Genomic DNA, 14,092 nt, shown 5'->3' with positions numbered 1-14,092 from the left:
GCTGCCGTCTCTCTGTTGACTGTCTCTGCTGCTTTTCTAGTTGCTCTAGTCTGGGTGGGCTGCTGTCTCTCTTTGCTGTCTCTGCTGCTTTTGTAGTTGCTCTGGTTGGGCTGCCGTCTCTCTGTTGACTGTCTCTGCTTATTTTCTAGTTGCTGTAGTCTGGGTGGGCTGCTGTCTCTCTTTACTGTCTCTGCTGATTTTCTAGTTGCTCTGGGTGGGCTGCTGTCTCTCCGTTAGCTGTCTTCTACTTTTCTAGTTGCTCTGGATGGGCTGCTGTCTCTCTGTTGACTATCTCTGCTGCTTTTGTAGTTGCTCTGGGTGGGCTGCCGTCTCTCTGTTGACTGTCTCTGCTGCTGTTCTAGTTGCTCTGGGTGGGCTGCTGTCTCTGTTGACTGTCTCTGCTGCTGTTCTAGTTGTTCAGGGTGGGCTGCTGTGTCTGTTAACTGTCTCTGCTGCTTTTGCAGTTGCTCAGGGTGGGCTGCCGTCTCTCTGTTGCTCTTCTAGTTGCTCTGGGTGGGCTGCTGTCTCTGTTGACTGTCTCTGCTGCTGTTCTAGTTGTTCAGGGTGGGCTGCTGTGTCTGTTAACTGTCTCTGCTGCTTTTGCAGTTGCTCAGGGTGGGCTGCCGTCTCTCTGTTGGCTGTCTCTGCTGCTTTTCTAGTTGCTCTGGGTGGGCTGCTGTCTCTCTGTTAACTGTCTCTGCTGCTTTTCTAGTTGCTCTGGGTGGGCTGCCATCTCTCTGTTAGCTGTCTCTGCCGCTTTTGTAGTTGCTCTGGGTGGGCTGCCGTCTCTCTGTTAACTGTCTCTGCTGCTTTTGTAGTTGCTCTGGGTGGGCTGCCGTCTCTCTGTTGACTGTCTCTGCTGCTGTTCTAGTTGCTCTGGGTGGGCTGCTGTCTCTCTGTTGACTGTCTCTGCCGCTTTTGTAGTTGCTCTGGGTGGGCTGCCGTCTCTCTGCTGACTGTCTCTGCTGCTGTTCTAGTTGCTCTGGGTGGGCTGCTGTCTCTCTGTTGACTGTCTCTGCTGCTTTTGTAGTTGCTCTGGGTGGGCTGCCGTCTCTCTGTTGGCTGTCTCTGCTGCTTTTGTAGTTGCTCTGGGTGGGCTGCTGTCCCTCTGTTAACTGTCTCTGCTGCTTTTCTAGTTGCTCTGGGTGGGCTGCCGTCTCTCTGTTGGCTGTCTCTGCTGCTTTTGTAGTTGCTCTGGGTGGGCTGCCGTCTCTCTGTTAACTGTCTCTGCTGCTTTTCTAGTTGCTCTGGGTGGGCTGCTGTCTCCCTGTTAACTGTCTCTGCTGCTTTTCTAGTTGCTCTGGGTGGGCTGCCGTCTCTCTGTTGGCTGTCTCTGCTGCTTTTGTAGTTGCTCAGGGTGGGCTGCCGTCTCTCTGTTGGCTGTCTCTGCTGCTTTTGTAGTTGCTCTGGGTGGACTGCCGTCTCTCTGTTAGCTGTCTCTGCTGCTTTTGTAGTTGCTCTGGGTGGGCTGCCGTCTCTCTGTTGGCTGTCTCTGCTGCTTTTGTAGTTGCTCTGGGTGGGCTGCCGTCTCTCTGTTGGCTGTCTCTGCTGCTTTTGTAGTTGCTCAGGGTGGGCTGCCGTCTCTCTGTTGGCTGTCTCTGCTGCTTTTCTAGTTGCTCTGGGTGGGCTGCCGTCTCTCTGTTAACTGTCTCTGCTGCTTTTGTAGTTGTTCTGGGTGGGCTGCCGTCTCTCTGTTGGCTGTCTCTGCTGCTTTTCTAGTTGCTCTGGGTGTGTTGCTGTCTCTCTGTTAGCTGTCTCTGCTGCTTTTGTAGTTGCTCTGGGTGGGCTGCCGTCTCTCCGTTAGCTGTCTCTGCTGCTTTTGTAGGTGCTCTGGGTGTGCTGCTGTCTCTCTGCCCTTTCCTGAGCAATTCTCCCCTTGCCTCTCTCTAGCCTGGTCCTGGATCTATTTATAAAGCCTCCTCTGAGAAAGGCATTTTGTTTATCAGGGGCCGGCCTGAGGCTGTGAAGTGCAGGAGCCACAGAAAGGAACTGGGGAAATATTAGGTTACCAGCAAATCTTTTTCCCATGGTACCAGTTGCAAGCGAGTGAGCAGTTTATTAAAGGGAGCATCCACTGGAGGAAATGGTGCAATTTAATTTCAGAGCCCCTGATTTCCACATACCTTAGAGGCATATTTTTTAAAAATTATTTTGAATGCCACAAAATATGAGGGTCCTTGTGCACTCTCCTCTCTGCTTAATACAGTAAAGGTAACATGCTGGAAAATTGTGAATCAGGCAAAATGTGTAAATTCTGTGCAAGAAATCCAGGCAGACGCCGTAGTCCCAGTGAAGTCCTGGGAGATTTCCTGCTGAGCCGCTTATTAATGTGCACTTTTACCCAATAAAACATTTTCCAGCCTTTGGAGGCTCTGACTTTTTCTGGCTCTTTTCTCTCTTTCATCTCTTTCTGGTGACTTTGTTTTCCTTCCCTGTTTTACCTGTCGCTCTCTCTCCTCCAGCATGATTTCCTCTTTTATCTCATTTTCTCTCTCTTTCTTTACCTTCATCCTCTATCTAATTTTCCCAATAGAAGGAACGGGCTAAAAGTAAAGGGTGCCAAGGCAAATCCTGAGCTCCCTCCCGCTGGCCACAATCCAGCATCGCTCCCTACTTTTCCCTCACTAAAGTCTGGAATCTGCCGCTTCCTCCTTCTTCCCCCCGCCATTGCTGTACTGCTTGCAGCTTACGTTTTTAGGCTGTGTGCGATTCACACAGGCGCTGCAGGGACTTCCAGATCACAGATGGCTGGACGCGGCAGAGGGAAGGCCCTGGAGTGCCTGTGTGAATCTCGGACAGCTCGAAAATGTAAGGTGCAAGCACTACAGCGGCAGCGGGGGGGGGAAGGAGAAGGAAGCAACAGTGATCCTGGACCTGCGGGAGGGAAGGTAGTGAGCGATGCTGGATTTGGGGAAGGCAGAGGTGTGCTGGACTTATGGGAGGGGGCTGCAGGGAAGGGAGAGATGTGCTGGACTTTCTGGGAGGAGGGGGGTCTGCAGGGAATGGAGAAGTATGTTGGACTGATGGGAGGAGGAGGTCTGCAGGGAATGGAGAGGTATTCTGGAGTGAGAGGAGAGCGGTGGAGAGCTATGAGGCTGGGGGTGGGGGTGGGGATGTGGAGACCTATGTGACTGGGGGGTGGCGGGGTGCCGCAAAAAATCGCTCGGACACTAGGAGTGCCATGAACCGAAAACGTTTGGGAACCACTGGTCTAGATTTTGGCACCTTAAATTTAATGCTAAAAAATGTAGGATCAAGCATGTGGACTGCAAAAACCTGAAGGAACGGTACTTTTTAAGGGGTGAAGACCTTTTGTGTACAAAAGAGGAAGGAGACTTGCGTGTGATTGTATGTGATGATTTTAAGGTGGCCAAACAGGTAGAAAAGGTGACGGCGAGAGCTAGAAGGATGCTTGGGTGCATAGGGAGAGGAATGGCCAGTAGGAAAAAGGAGGTGATGATACCCCTGTGTAAGACTCTGGTGAGACCTCAGTTAGAGAGTATTGTGTACAATTCTGGAGACCAAACCTTCAGAGAGATATACAGAGGATGGAGTTGGGCCAGAGCGCGGGTACTAAAATGGTCACTGGTTTTCGTCATAAAGCATTTGGGAATAGATTTAAAGATCTCAATGTGGAAGAAAGGCAGGAGAGGGGAGATATGATAGAGACATTTACAGGAGGTGAATCTCTTTCAATTGAAAGGAAGCTCTGGAACTGAGGGGACACAGGATGTAGTAGTAGTAATTAACCTGAGGAAATGAAGTATTTACATGGAAAGGGTGGTGAATTAATGGAACAGCCTCCTAGTAGATGTGGTGGAGAGGAAAACAGTATCTGAATTCAAGAGAGCTTGGGACAAGGTCAAAGGTTCTCTAAGGAAGTGATGGGGAGAGTAGATGGCCTGGATGTTTCTTCAGTCCTTATCGAAGAGGATGTTGGGGAGATGTCCGTTTGAAGGTAAAGACTCAGGGAAACTGAAGTACATCATGGTCAACCTGGAGGATGTAATGAAACAAAGGGAAAACTACAGAGTCATAAATCAGTAGGACCAGATCTATTCTAAAGGCATTTGTCTTGTGTTTTATGATGTGTTTTTATTGTTTACTGCTTCAATACTTTTAATTAACATAAATAATAAAAATGTATGTAGATATGTAATTCCATATTCCCAGTAATCTGTAACCTATCATTTACATCACTCACGGTACCTGAGGACTGGATTAAATGATAGTCACGGAGATGTGATACATGGAGAATCATGACAGGAAGCATGGGTAAGGAAGAAAGGGGGAAGCTTAAGAAGGGTCTATGCATAGAGCAGTGGTCTAATGCTCAGTGCAACCTGAGGAATTGGGTTCAATTCCCACTACAGCTCCTTGTGACCCCGGGCAAGTCACTTAACACTCCATTGCCCCAGGTACAAAGCCTACTAGGGACAGAGAAATACCTACATGCAAACTGCTTTGGCTGTACTTCAGAAAGGCAATATATCAAATCCATGACCCTAGATGACCTCCTAGACATAATAAGTCCCTATAGATAATCCCCTATTTGGGGATTTTGTCTCATTAGGGAGGTTGATTGCTGCAATGGATGATCTCATCATGTGCTGACATCATACCTTGGGGGGTTGTGCAGAAGGGGTGCGCCCTGAGCCCCTCCACAACATGACTTGCCCCACCCCACCGAGACACCACTACAAATGCCCCCCCCCCCAATACAGAACCCCTCCCATTATCATTCCCTCCCCCCCACCAATGTGTTAGTGAGCCCTGTAGGGGCACTAAGGAGATAGCAATTCAGACCTGACAGATCGTATCACTCACGGACACTGGATCAGAAAACAGGACAGGCTCTCGATGATGGTAGACCAGGAACACGGGTACATGACGGGTGAGGAACTCGGGCACAGGCACAAGTTGGACTCCCCGGCCACAGCGATACCAATGTGTCTGTAACATAAGCACCTTATTCGACTATAATATCACTTTGTATCTGTTTCTCTACCGGAGTTGGCGATCACCTTAACGGTACAATGTAAGCCACATTGAGCCTGCAAATAGGTGGGAAAATGTGGGATACAAATGCAACAAATAAATAAAATACATTACAGAAGCTAAGGTAGGTAGGTGAAGTGGAGTTCCAGCAGAGAGTGCTTTATGCATTAAGGTGGAAATCCTTCCAGGCTCTAGTTGCTCCAGGTGGTACTTGTGGACTGGACCTTCTTTTGGTGTAACCAGAACAGTGTATTTTCTGATGTCCCTGTCTTAACTGTGTCCTTGACAAGTGGGTGGCTGTGTGAATATTCTTCATAGACTGAATCCACAGGATACTCATTTTTCTGTGCTGCCCCCCCCCCCCCCCCTGGAACTCCATCTACATAATCCCCTTTCCTTAAATTTAAAGCAGCCTCGAAAACCTGTTTCACCAGGCCTATAATGTCCAGTGACGGCTAAAGTTGACTTTTCTTTTAGGAAATTATCCAAACCTTTTTTACCTGCTTTTACTGCATTCGCTGGCAATTAATTCCAGAGTTTAATTATACCTTGACTGATGAAATATCTTATCTAGTTTGTTTTAAATTTACTACTTTGTAGCTTCATTGCATTCCCCTAGTCCTTCTATTTTTGGAAAGAGTAAACAAGTGATTCACATCTACCTGCTCCACTCCATTCAGTATCGCATCTCCCCTCAGCTGTCTCTTCTGCAAGCTGAAGAGCCCTAGTCGCTTTATCCTTTCCTCATGGGTAAGTCGTCCTATCCCCTTTATCACCACCCTTCTCTGTACCTTTTCTAATTCCAATATATCTTTTTTGAGATGTGGTGACATCTTCAATTGATTAGGACTCAGTGGAGGCACTTACCAGTGTCTTACCTAAAGGATGGACACTTCTGGTGGAAGAACATTAAATGTTATCAAGGAAATGTAGGGTACCCCAGAACTAACTAAACACACGTGGGAAAAACTCTTAAATATAAGAGCAAGTCTTGGAGAGTGAAGAATACCATAACCGGGCGGATAGATGTGAGGCAATATCGGACTATGAGCTTCTATGAGCCAAGTTTATTAGATGAACTTACTCTCCACAGACCTGGCGTTAATATAAATAGCGGAGACAAGAGTGACTTGAGACAACAGGGAGCTGGGGAGTAAACTAATGGTTAGAGCAGCAGGCTGAGAACCAGAGTTGCTAGGGCTCAAATCCCACTGTGCTTCCTTGTGACCTTGGGCAAGACACCCAACCCTCCATCACCCACTGTCCCTCACTATAGCTCACCCTGAGTTGCAGCTGGAAAAGGCATGAGCCAAATCCCTTTTCAATTAAGAAGCATAACACCATTTTCACATTGCATTTCTGAAGAACATTATGCCCCATGTCCGCCGTTGGACTATCTGTCCCCAATCATGTAATGGTATTAAGTTCACCTTTATGTTCTGCTGTCTCAGTCCACGACCAGGGTAGGATGCACCTCTCAACCCCATGCTTTATTTAGTATTAAACACAAGTGTAATATTTAAAATGGAGGCTACAGGCCAAGCAGTCCGGTTTCCAGAGGCCAAGCACCCTTCTTCCATCTACTGCAGATCAGATAAAATGGAGCTTTCCCTGAGTTTACACTGGAGCCAGTCAGTCAAGAGTTAAAGTGAACACCTTGATTTTCACTGCTGGCTCAATCACTGTTAATTGTGTCAGAAAACATCAAAAGTGCACAGGGAGGGAAAGCAGCAAACAGCTAAGTCTGACTGACTTTCTGGACCAATTAATGTTCTTTTTTTATTACAAAAAGATTCTCATTAATAAAATCTATTTCTTTGATTCTCCAATGACCATCGCTCTGATCATATTCTTGTCACCGGGCGCCTTTCTTCCCTGCTCCCTTCTTGTCCTTCCCTTTACTGGGTGGCTCAATGTCTCCTTCAGCTGCTTTCTGGCGCTTCTTACTCAGTGGTGTTTTACTGTACCAGTCCTGTCAGGATATAAAGAGAAAAAATCAACAACAGCTGTATACACTAACCGAATACTATCGATACGAGTCTTCAGAGCTCGAGACATTTCCCAGTCAGCACATCACTTTTTCTATCACCAGAGAGAGAGGGGGGGGGGGGGAGGCATAATCGAACAGCGCCGGCCATCTATGTGGCCGGCCCCGTAAAGCGGCGTCGCAGCCGTATTATAGAAATAAGATAGCCGGCTATCTTTCGTTTCGATAATACGGTCGGAGCCGGCCAAATCTCAGCATTTGGGCCAGCTTTAGAGATGGGCAGCATTGGTTTCTGGCGATAATGGAAACTAATGCCGGCGATCTCAAACCCGGCCAAATCCAAGGCATTTGGTCGTGGGAGGAGCCAGCATTTGTAGTGCACTGGTCCCCCTCACATGCCAGGACACCAACCGGGCACCCTAGGGGGCACTGCAGTGGACTTCACAAATTGCTCCCAGGTGCATACCTCCCTTACCTTAGGTGTTGAGCCCCAGTGGCGTTCCGTGGTTCACTTCCACCTGGGGCGGATCACTGCTGCGTGCACCTCCCCCCCGGCTGCAGGGCAACACGGCACCCCCCCCCCCCCCCGGCATGACCCCCCCGACTCAGGCGACACAGCACCCTCCCCCCCAGTCCCAGTCCCCACCTGTCTTACCAGCTCCGTCGACTCTGCGCTGCTGTAAAAGAATAAAATCGCCTCGTCGGCCCTTCCCTTACTCTCTCTGTCCCGCCCTCTGATGTAACGTCCTATTTCCTCGAGGGCGGGACAGAGAGAGTAAGGGAAGGGCCGACGAGGCGATTTTCTTCTTTTACAGCAGCGCAGACGTGAGGCGCCGCACAACGCAGCTGCCGGGTAGATGGAGCTGGACTCACCAGCAGAGCACCCCCCCACCCGTTGACACCCGGGGCAGACCGCCCCCACCGCCCCCCCCTTGGTACACCACTGCTGAGCCCCCCAAATCCCCCCCCAAAACCCACTCCCCACAATTGTACACCACTACCATAGCCCTAAGGTGTGAAGGGGGGGGCACCTACATTTACCACCACAAGTGTAACAAGTATGGAGGGGATGGGCCTGGGTCCACCTGCCTGAAGTGCACTGCACCCACAAAAAACTGCTCCAGGGACTTGAATACTGCTGTCAGGGAGCTCGGTATGACATTTCAGGCTGGCATAGAGGCTGGCAAAAAAATGTTTTAAAACTTTTTTGGGGGGGGTGGGAGGGGGTTGGTGACCACTGGGGGAGCAAGGGGAGGTGATCCCCGATTCCCTCCGGTGGTCATCTGGTCAATTGGGGCACTTTTTGGAGACTTGGTCCTAAAAATAAATGGACCAAGTGAAGCCGGCCAAGTGCTTGTCTGAGCCGGCCTTCTTCTTTCCATGTCTTAACCATGCCCCCGTCCCGCCTTCCATACCCTGCCGACACGCCTCCTTGAACTTTGGCCGGCTCTGCAACGGAAAGCAGTTGGAGCCGGCCAAAATCGGCTTTCAATTATATCGATTTGGCCGGGTTTAAGAGATGGCCGGCCATCTCCTTCGAAAATAAGCAGGAGAAAGAGCAGGTTATCACCTGTCCTATATCAAAAGGTAGCTATTCAAAGTGATTTAAATCACTTGTGTTCAGCTTATATTCCAGGTAGAACAGCTGAATGTCAGCATTTTCCAGAAGTTCTGGGCCACTCAGGGGTGAAGACAGCACTTAATCCGATCACCATTGGCTTTGAAAACAAGACATTCACTCTCGCTTTCAGAGCTTATCGCATGGGTCATCCTTCTTACTGTCCCTTCCTCCCCTGTACATTTCCTTCGATCTTTAAATGACCAGCGGTTACGTCATCCCAGTCCCTGTTTCGCTCAATTGGAATCTACTGGGCATAAGGCTTTCTTTTTTTGCATCTCCATTTCTATGGAGCTGTTTGCCACTTTCTACCTGTGCAGAACTGTCACTGAAGAAATTTTAAAAAAGCTCTTAAAACCTGGTTGTTTCACCAAACATTTAGTCCAGTCTAAGGCTTTACTATCTCACACTCTGTTTCCTGCAATTTCCTCCCTCTCCATGATTGCATATTTGGGTCTTTGTATGACTGTTTGTCTTCCTTTCTATTTTTCTTGTACTTTTGATTTTAGATTTGTACACCACTGTGATCTACAAGTTTGCTAATGATGATGTAACAAATGCAAATAAACTATATTCGGTCCAGATAACTGGGCAGACAGGACTGCATAAAAAGCAACCTATCTTTGACCAAATATGGGCCAGTAACTAGATAACTTCCATGTAGCAGCCTGATCAATTCTTTCCTCTCTTTCCCTAATCAAGAGCTGACACCTCCTGGACCATCCCAAGAGCAGCCCCCTGCCCCAGTCGTTATGCTCATATTAGCCCTCTCCTCAAGTCACTTCACTGGCTTCCTATCCGTTTCCGCATACAGTTCAAACTCCTCTTATTGACCTATAAGTGCATTCACTCTGCAGCTCCTCAGTACCTCTCCACTTTCATCTCTCCCTACATCCTCCCCTGGGTAAATCTTTCTTATCTGCACCCTTCTTCTCCACTGCTAACTCCAGACTCCGTTCCTTTTATCTTGCTGCACCATATGCCTGGAATAGACTTCCTGAGCCGGTACGTCAAGCTCCATCTCTGGCCGTCTTCAAATCTAAGCTAAAAGCCCACCTTTTTGATGCTGCTTTTAACTCCTAACCCTTATTCACTTGTTCAGAAACCTTATTTTATCATCCTTATATTAATATTCCCTTATCTCTTGTTTGTCCTGTTTGTCTGGCCTGATTAGATTGTAAGCTCTGTCGAGCAGGGACTGTCTCTTCATGTTCAAGTGTAAGATGCCATTCATAGGAGCCGACTGTGTGGGTGCTGTGGGTGCTTGAGCACCCCCAATATTGAGAAAATTCCTTGTATGTGTCCAGGGAGGGGTTATTTCTATTGGATTTATCACCCCCAATAATTTTGAAAAGTTGGCTCCTATGGCCATCATAACTGTATACTGAGGATTATCAAGTTAACTGTTCTTCAGTTCTGATTTGTTCAGTTAACTTTCCTGACTCTCCTGACAACCGTGGGGTTCCTGTGTTGGATCCGGAGGGAACCTGAAGGGAGTAGTGCATATCCAGTCTCCAAAACCCCAAAGTTCAGCTCTCGGAGAAGACCAGAGAGCTTAACCGGCCTAAGGGAGAGGAGTGAATTAAACCTGGACTGGAATGCTTCTTTGCATGAGGCCTGCGTCCAGCTCAGTGAGTGAGAAACTAAAACAGTCATATGCCACTACTTTTGCGTACAAAAGCACACAGATATGGAACGCAATACTCATGACCCTGAAAACCATGGACAATCTAATCAGCTTTCGCAAATCGTTGAAGACACATCTCTTCAACAAAGCCTACAAAAGACATCCTTAATGAAACAAATCATTCCTAAACCTCTCAGGTTCATCAAAAAACACCTCTCACATGACCTTACCTAACACCTTCCCATCTAAAAACACCTTTCACATGACCTTACCTAACACTTTCCCATCTAAATCCTCATCTACCTTCAGCCTACTATCGATTGTATTTAAGATCATGTAATGATCACATCATAATAACACTCTGTAAGCCACATTGAGCCTGCAAAAAGGTGGGAAAATGTGGGGTACAAATGCAATAAATAATAATAAAAAAAACTTTGTTTTGTGGCCCTGGTCTTGGGTGCTGTCCCGAGAAGAGCTAGCTGGTGCCCAAACTTTTTATGTTGAGACCAAAGTTACACATGCAGATAAATCTCATACATATTCATTGTGGAAATCCTGAATACTGGATTTGAGGACCCCTGTAGTATGATATTGTGCTGTTAAATGTGAGTTATAATGTGAGAAGCAATGTCATTGCTACTGGTGGTGGAACGCTGTAATGACAGTAGTGGAGCGATGCTGTTCTTATGTTCCAGTGACACCAGTGCACGATGCTGTGGTATTGTGAGCCAGGCTGGTAGTGTAAAGCTGTAGTGAGAATATGAGGGAATTATAGACAGTTACTGAGTGATGCACTGTTGTCATATGTCATGCTGGTGTTGTGATGCTTTGTTTATTTATTTAGATTTTGCTCCCACCTTTTTCAGTAGTAGCTCAAGGTGAGTTACATTCAGGTACTCCGGATATTTCTCTGTCCCAGGAGGACTCACAATCTAAGTTTGTACCTGAGGCAATGGAGGGTTAAGTGACTTGCCCAAGATCACAAGGAGCAGCAGTGGGATTTGAACCAGCCACCTCTGGATTGCAAGACTGGTGCTCTAGCCACTCCTCCAGGGTGATCCAATGACTCCGCCTACTGACCTCAACCCATGTAATGTGCTCAATCTAACCTCCTTGGGGAAAACGCGGTCCTCCAAAGCAGCAGTGAGATTTGAACCAGCCACCTCTGGATTGCAAAACCAGTGCTCTAACCACGCCTCCATGGTGATCCAATGACTCCACCTACTGACCTCAACCCATGTAATGGGTTAGATAGACTCGTATCATCTCCAGTGCTCAATCTAACCTCCTTGGGGAAAACGTGGTCCTCCGAAGCAGCAGTGGGATTTGAACCGGCCACCTCTGGATTGCAAGACCGGTGCTGTAACCACTAGGCCACTCATAACCACTCCACTAGTGAGTGAATGACTTTGGTGTAACCAAGCAGAGATCTCAGACCAACCTTTAGAGTTTCCTCCTCTTCTTTGTAAATCGGGTCATATCTGGCCAGAGGAAGCAGGAACTCGTCAGAGGACAGCGGTTTCTTGAGCTGTAGTGACACCCGTCTCCCTCTCAGCACCGTCTCTACAGCATGAACTATGGGACCCTGACAATAGCCATCGGACATTTTAGCTAAAGAACTGATGTTCAGACTGCTAGTGATGACACCCTTGTGCTTCTGAATCAGCTCCTTCCAGGTGACTAAATGCAAAGAGAGAAAGACAGAAAAAAAGAGAGAACATGTGAGGGGAGAATTCAGAGCTGTAACCTCCCCCCCTCCCCTCACCAGAAACAAACACAGCATGAGAAGTGTGAGGGGCAGAATTAACAGGTGTACCACCCCCCCTCTAGATATAGACACAGCATGAGAAGTGCGAGGGGAAGAATTCAGAAGTGTAACCTACTACTACTATTTAACATTTCTAGAGCGCTACCAGGGGTACGCAGCGTTGTACCTCCCCCCTCCCCACGCCAGATAGATAATATGAGGGGAAAAGATCAGAGACGGAGACGACCGCTATTATAAACATAGCCTGGGGAAGGAGTAGAGGAATTAAAGACTGCCCCACCCCCATAGACATACACAGCATGAAGGAAGGAATATGCCCCCCCCCCCCACCCATTTACAGGTAGAAATACAACACGCTTGGCCTTTTAAGTACATTAGACAATGTTTTGCTGCTTCCCAGGCCCTGTTCTAAGTACCAGGGTTGCTGCACTGGCTTCAGGGGTTACTGGAGATGGCGGCAGGAGTAAATGAGATACATGCATTGAGGTTTGGGGTGTGTATGGGTTGTGGCAAATACATACGAGGGGGGAATGAGGAGGGCAGTTGGTGCATTTATGGAGGGGAGAGTAAGTGGCATTTGGGGTCTGTAAGGGTTGTCAGATGCAAAGCATTAATAAAGAAGTCTAAAAGAGAATACGAAGAGAAACTTGCCGGAGGCTAAAACTCACAGTAACAACTTTTTCAGATACATCAGAAGCAGAAAGGCTGCGAGGGAATCCGTGGGACCATTAGATCACGAGGGAGCAAAAGGGGCGCTCAGGGAGGTCAAAGCCATAGTGGAGAAACTGAATGAATTCTTTGCTTCGGTCTTTACAGAAGAAGATTTCAGAGATCTGCCTGTACTGGAAATGGTTTTCAAGGACGATGATGATGCAAAGGAAATAAAAGAAATCTCGGTGAACCTGGAAGATCTACTGAACCAAACTGACAAATTAAAGAGTAATAAACCACCTTGACTGGATGGCATACATCCAAGGGTACTCAAAGAACTCAAGCATAAAGATTGGAGGGTGGCCAATGTGACGCCAATTTTTTAAAAGGGTTCTAGGGGTGATCCGGGAAATTACAGACCGGTAAGCCTGACATTGGTGCTGGGCAAAATAGTGGAAACACGTAGACAAACATGATTTAATGGGACAGAGTCAGCATGTGTTTAGTCAAGTGAAGTCTTGCCTCACCAGTTTGCTTCATTTCTTTGAAGTCGTGAATAAACATGTGGATAAAGGTGAGCCGGTTGATGTAGTGTATCTAGATTTTCAATAGAAATCAAACAAAATAAACATGGAAAAGAAAATAAGATGATACCTTTTTTATTGGACATAACTTAATACATTTCTTGATTAGCTTTCGAAGGTTGCCCTTCTTCCTCAGATCGGATGTTTTATTTTGTTTGATTTCTATTGATAACCTTAAGAGTGGACTAACACGGCTACCACACTCCTCTTCTAGATTTTCAGAAACTCCTGAGAAAATTAAAGAGTCATGGGATAGGAGGCAAGGTTCTGTTGTGGATTAGGAATTGGTTATTGGACAGAAAACAGAGGGTAGGGTTAAATGGTCATTTCTCTCAATGGAGGAGGGTGAACGGTGGAGTGCCGCAGGGATCTGTACTGGGACAGGTGCTATTTAACCAATTTATAAATGATAAGTACATAAGAACATAAGTATTGCCATACTGGGAAAGACCAAAGGTCCATCAACCCAGCATCCTGTTTCCAACAGTGGCCAATCCAGGTCAGAAATACCCGGCAAGATCCCAAAAATGTACAAAACATTTTATACTGCTTATCCCAGAAATAGTGGATTTTCCCCAAGTCCATTTAATAACGGTCTATGGACTTTTCCTTTAGGAAGCCGGCCAAACCTTTTTAAAACTCCGCTAAGCTAATCGCCCTTACCACATTCTCTGGCAACGAATTCCAGAGTTTAATTACACATTGAGTGAAGAAAGAAAGAATTTCTCCGATTCGTTTTAAATTTACTACATTGTAGCTTCATCGCATGCCCCCTAGTCCTAGTATTTTTGGAAAGCGTGAATAGATGCTTCACATCTACCCATTCAACTCCACTCCCGCGGAAGGTGGTGGAAAC

General features: G+C 47.2%; 1 protein-coding gene across 1 annotated transcript in view; it reads right to left on the bottom strand.

The window, feature by feature from the left end:
* Window positions 1–6,665: 6,665 nt before the first annotated feature.
* LOC115460006 (dynein regulatory complex protein 11-like) overlaps window positions 6,666–14,092 on the bottom strand; it is a 185,023-nt gene continuing 177,596 nt past the window's right edge. Inside the window, exons 18-19 of the mRNA XM_030189868.1 lie at window positions 11,675–11,913; window positions 6,666–6,970 (exon numbers count right to left, since the gene is read on the bottom strand). Of these exons, the coding sequence (XP_030045728.1) occupies window positions 6,854–6,970; window positions 11,675–11,913 (356 nt within the window). The 3' untranslated portion in view covers window positions 6,666–6,853. The remainder of the gene's footprint in view (window positions 6,971–11,674; window positions 11,914–14,092) is intronic.

Source organism: Microcaecilia unicolor, chromosome 1 (genome assembly GCF_901765095.1).
Source record: "Microcaecilia unicolor chromosome 1, aMicUni1.1, whole genome shotgun sequence".
Lineage (NCBI taxonomy): Eukaryota > Metazoa > Chordata > Amphibia > Gymnophiona > Siphonopidae > Microcaecilia > Microcaecilia unicolor.
Note: the sequence above shows the minus strand (reverse complement) of the source record. Positions and strands in the feature narration are given on the sequence as shown.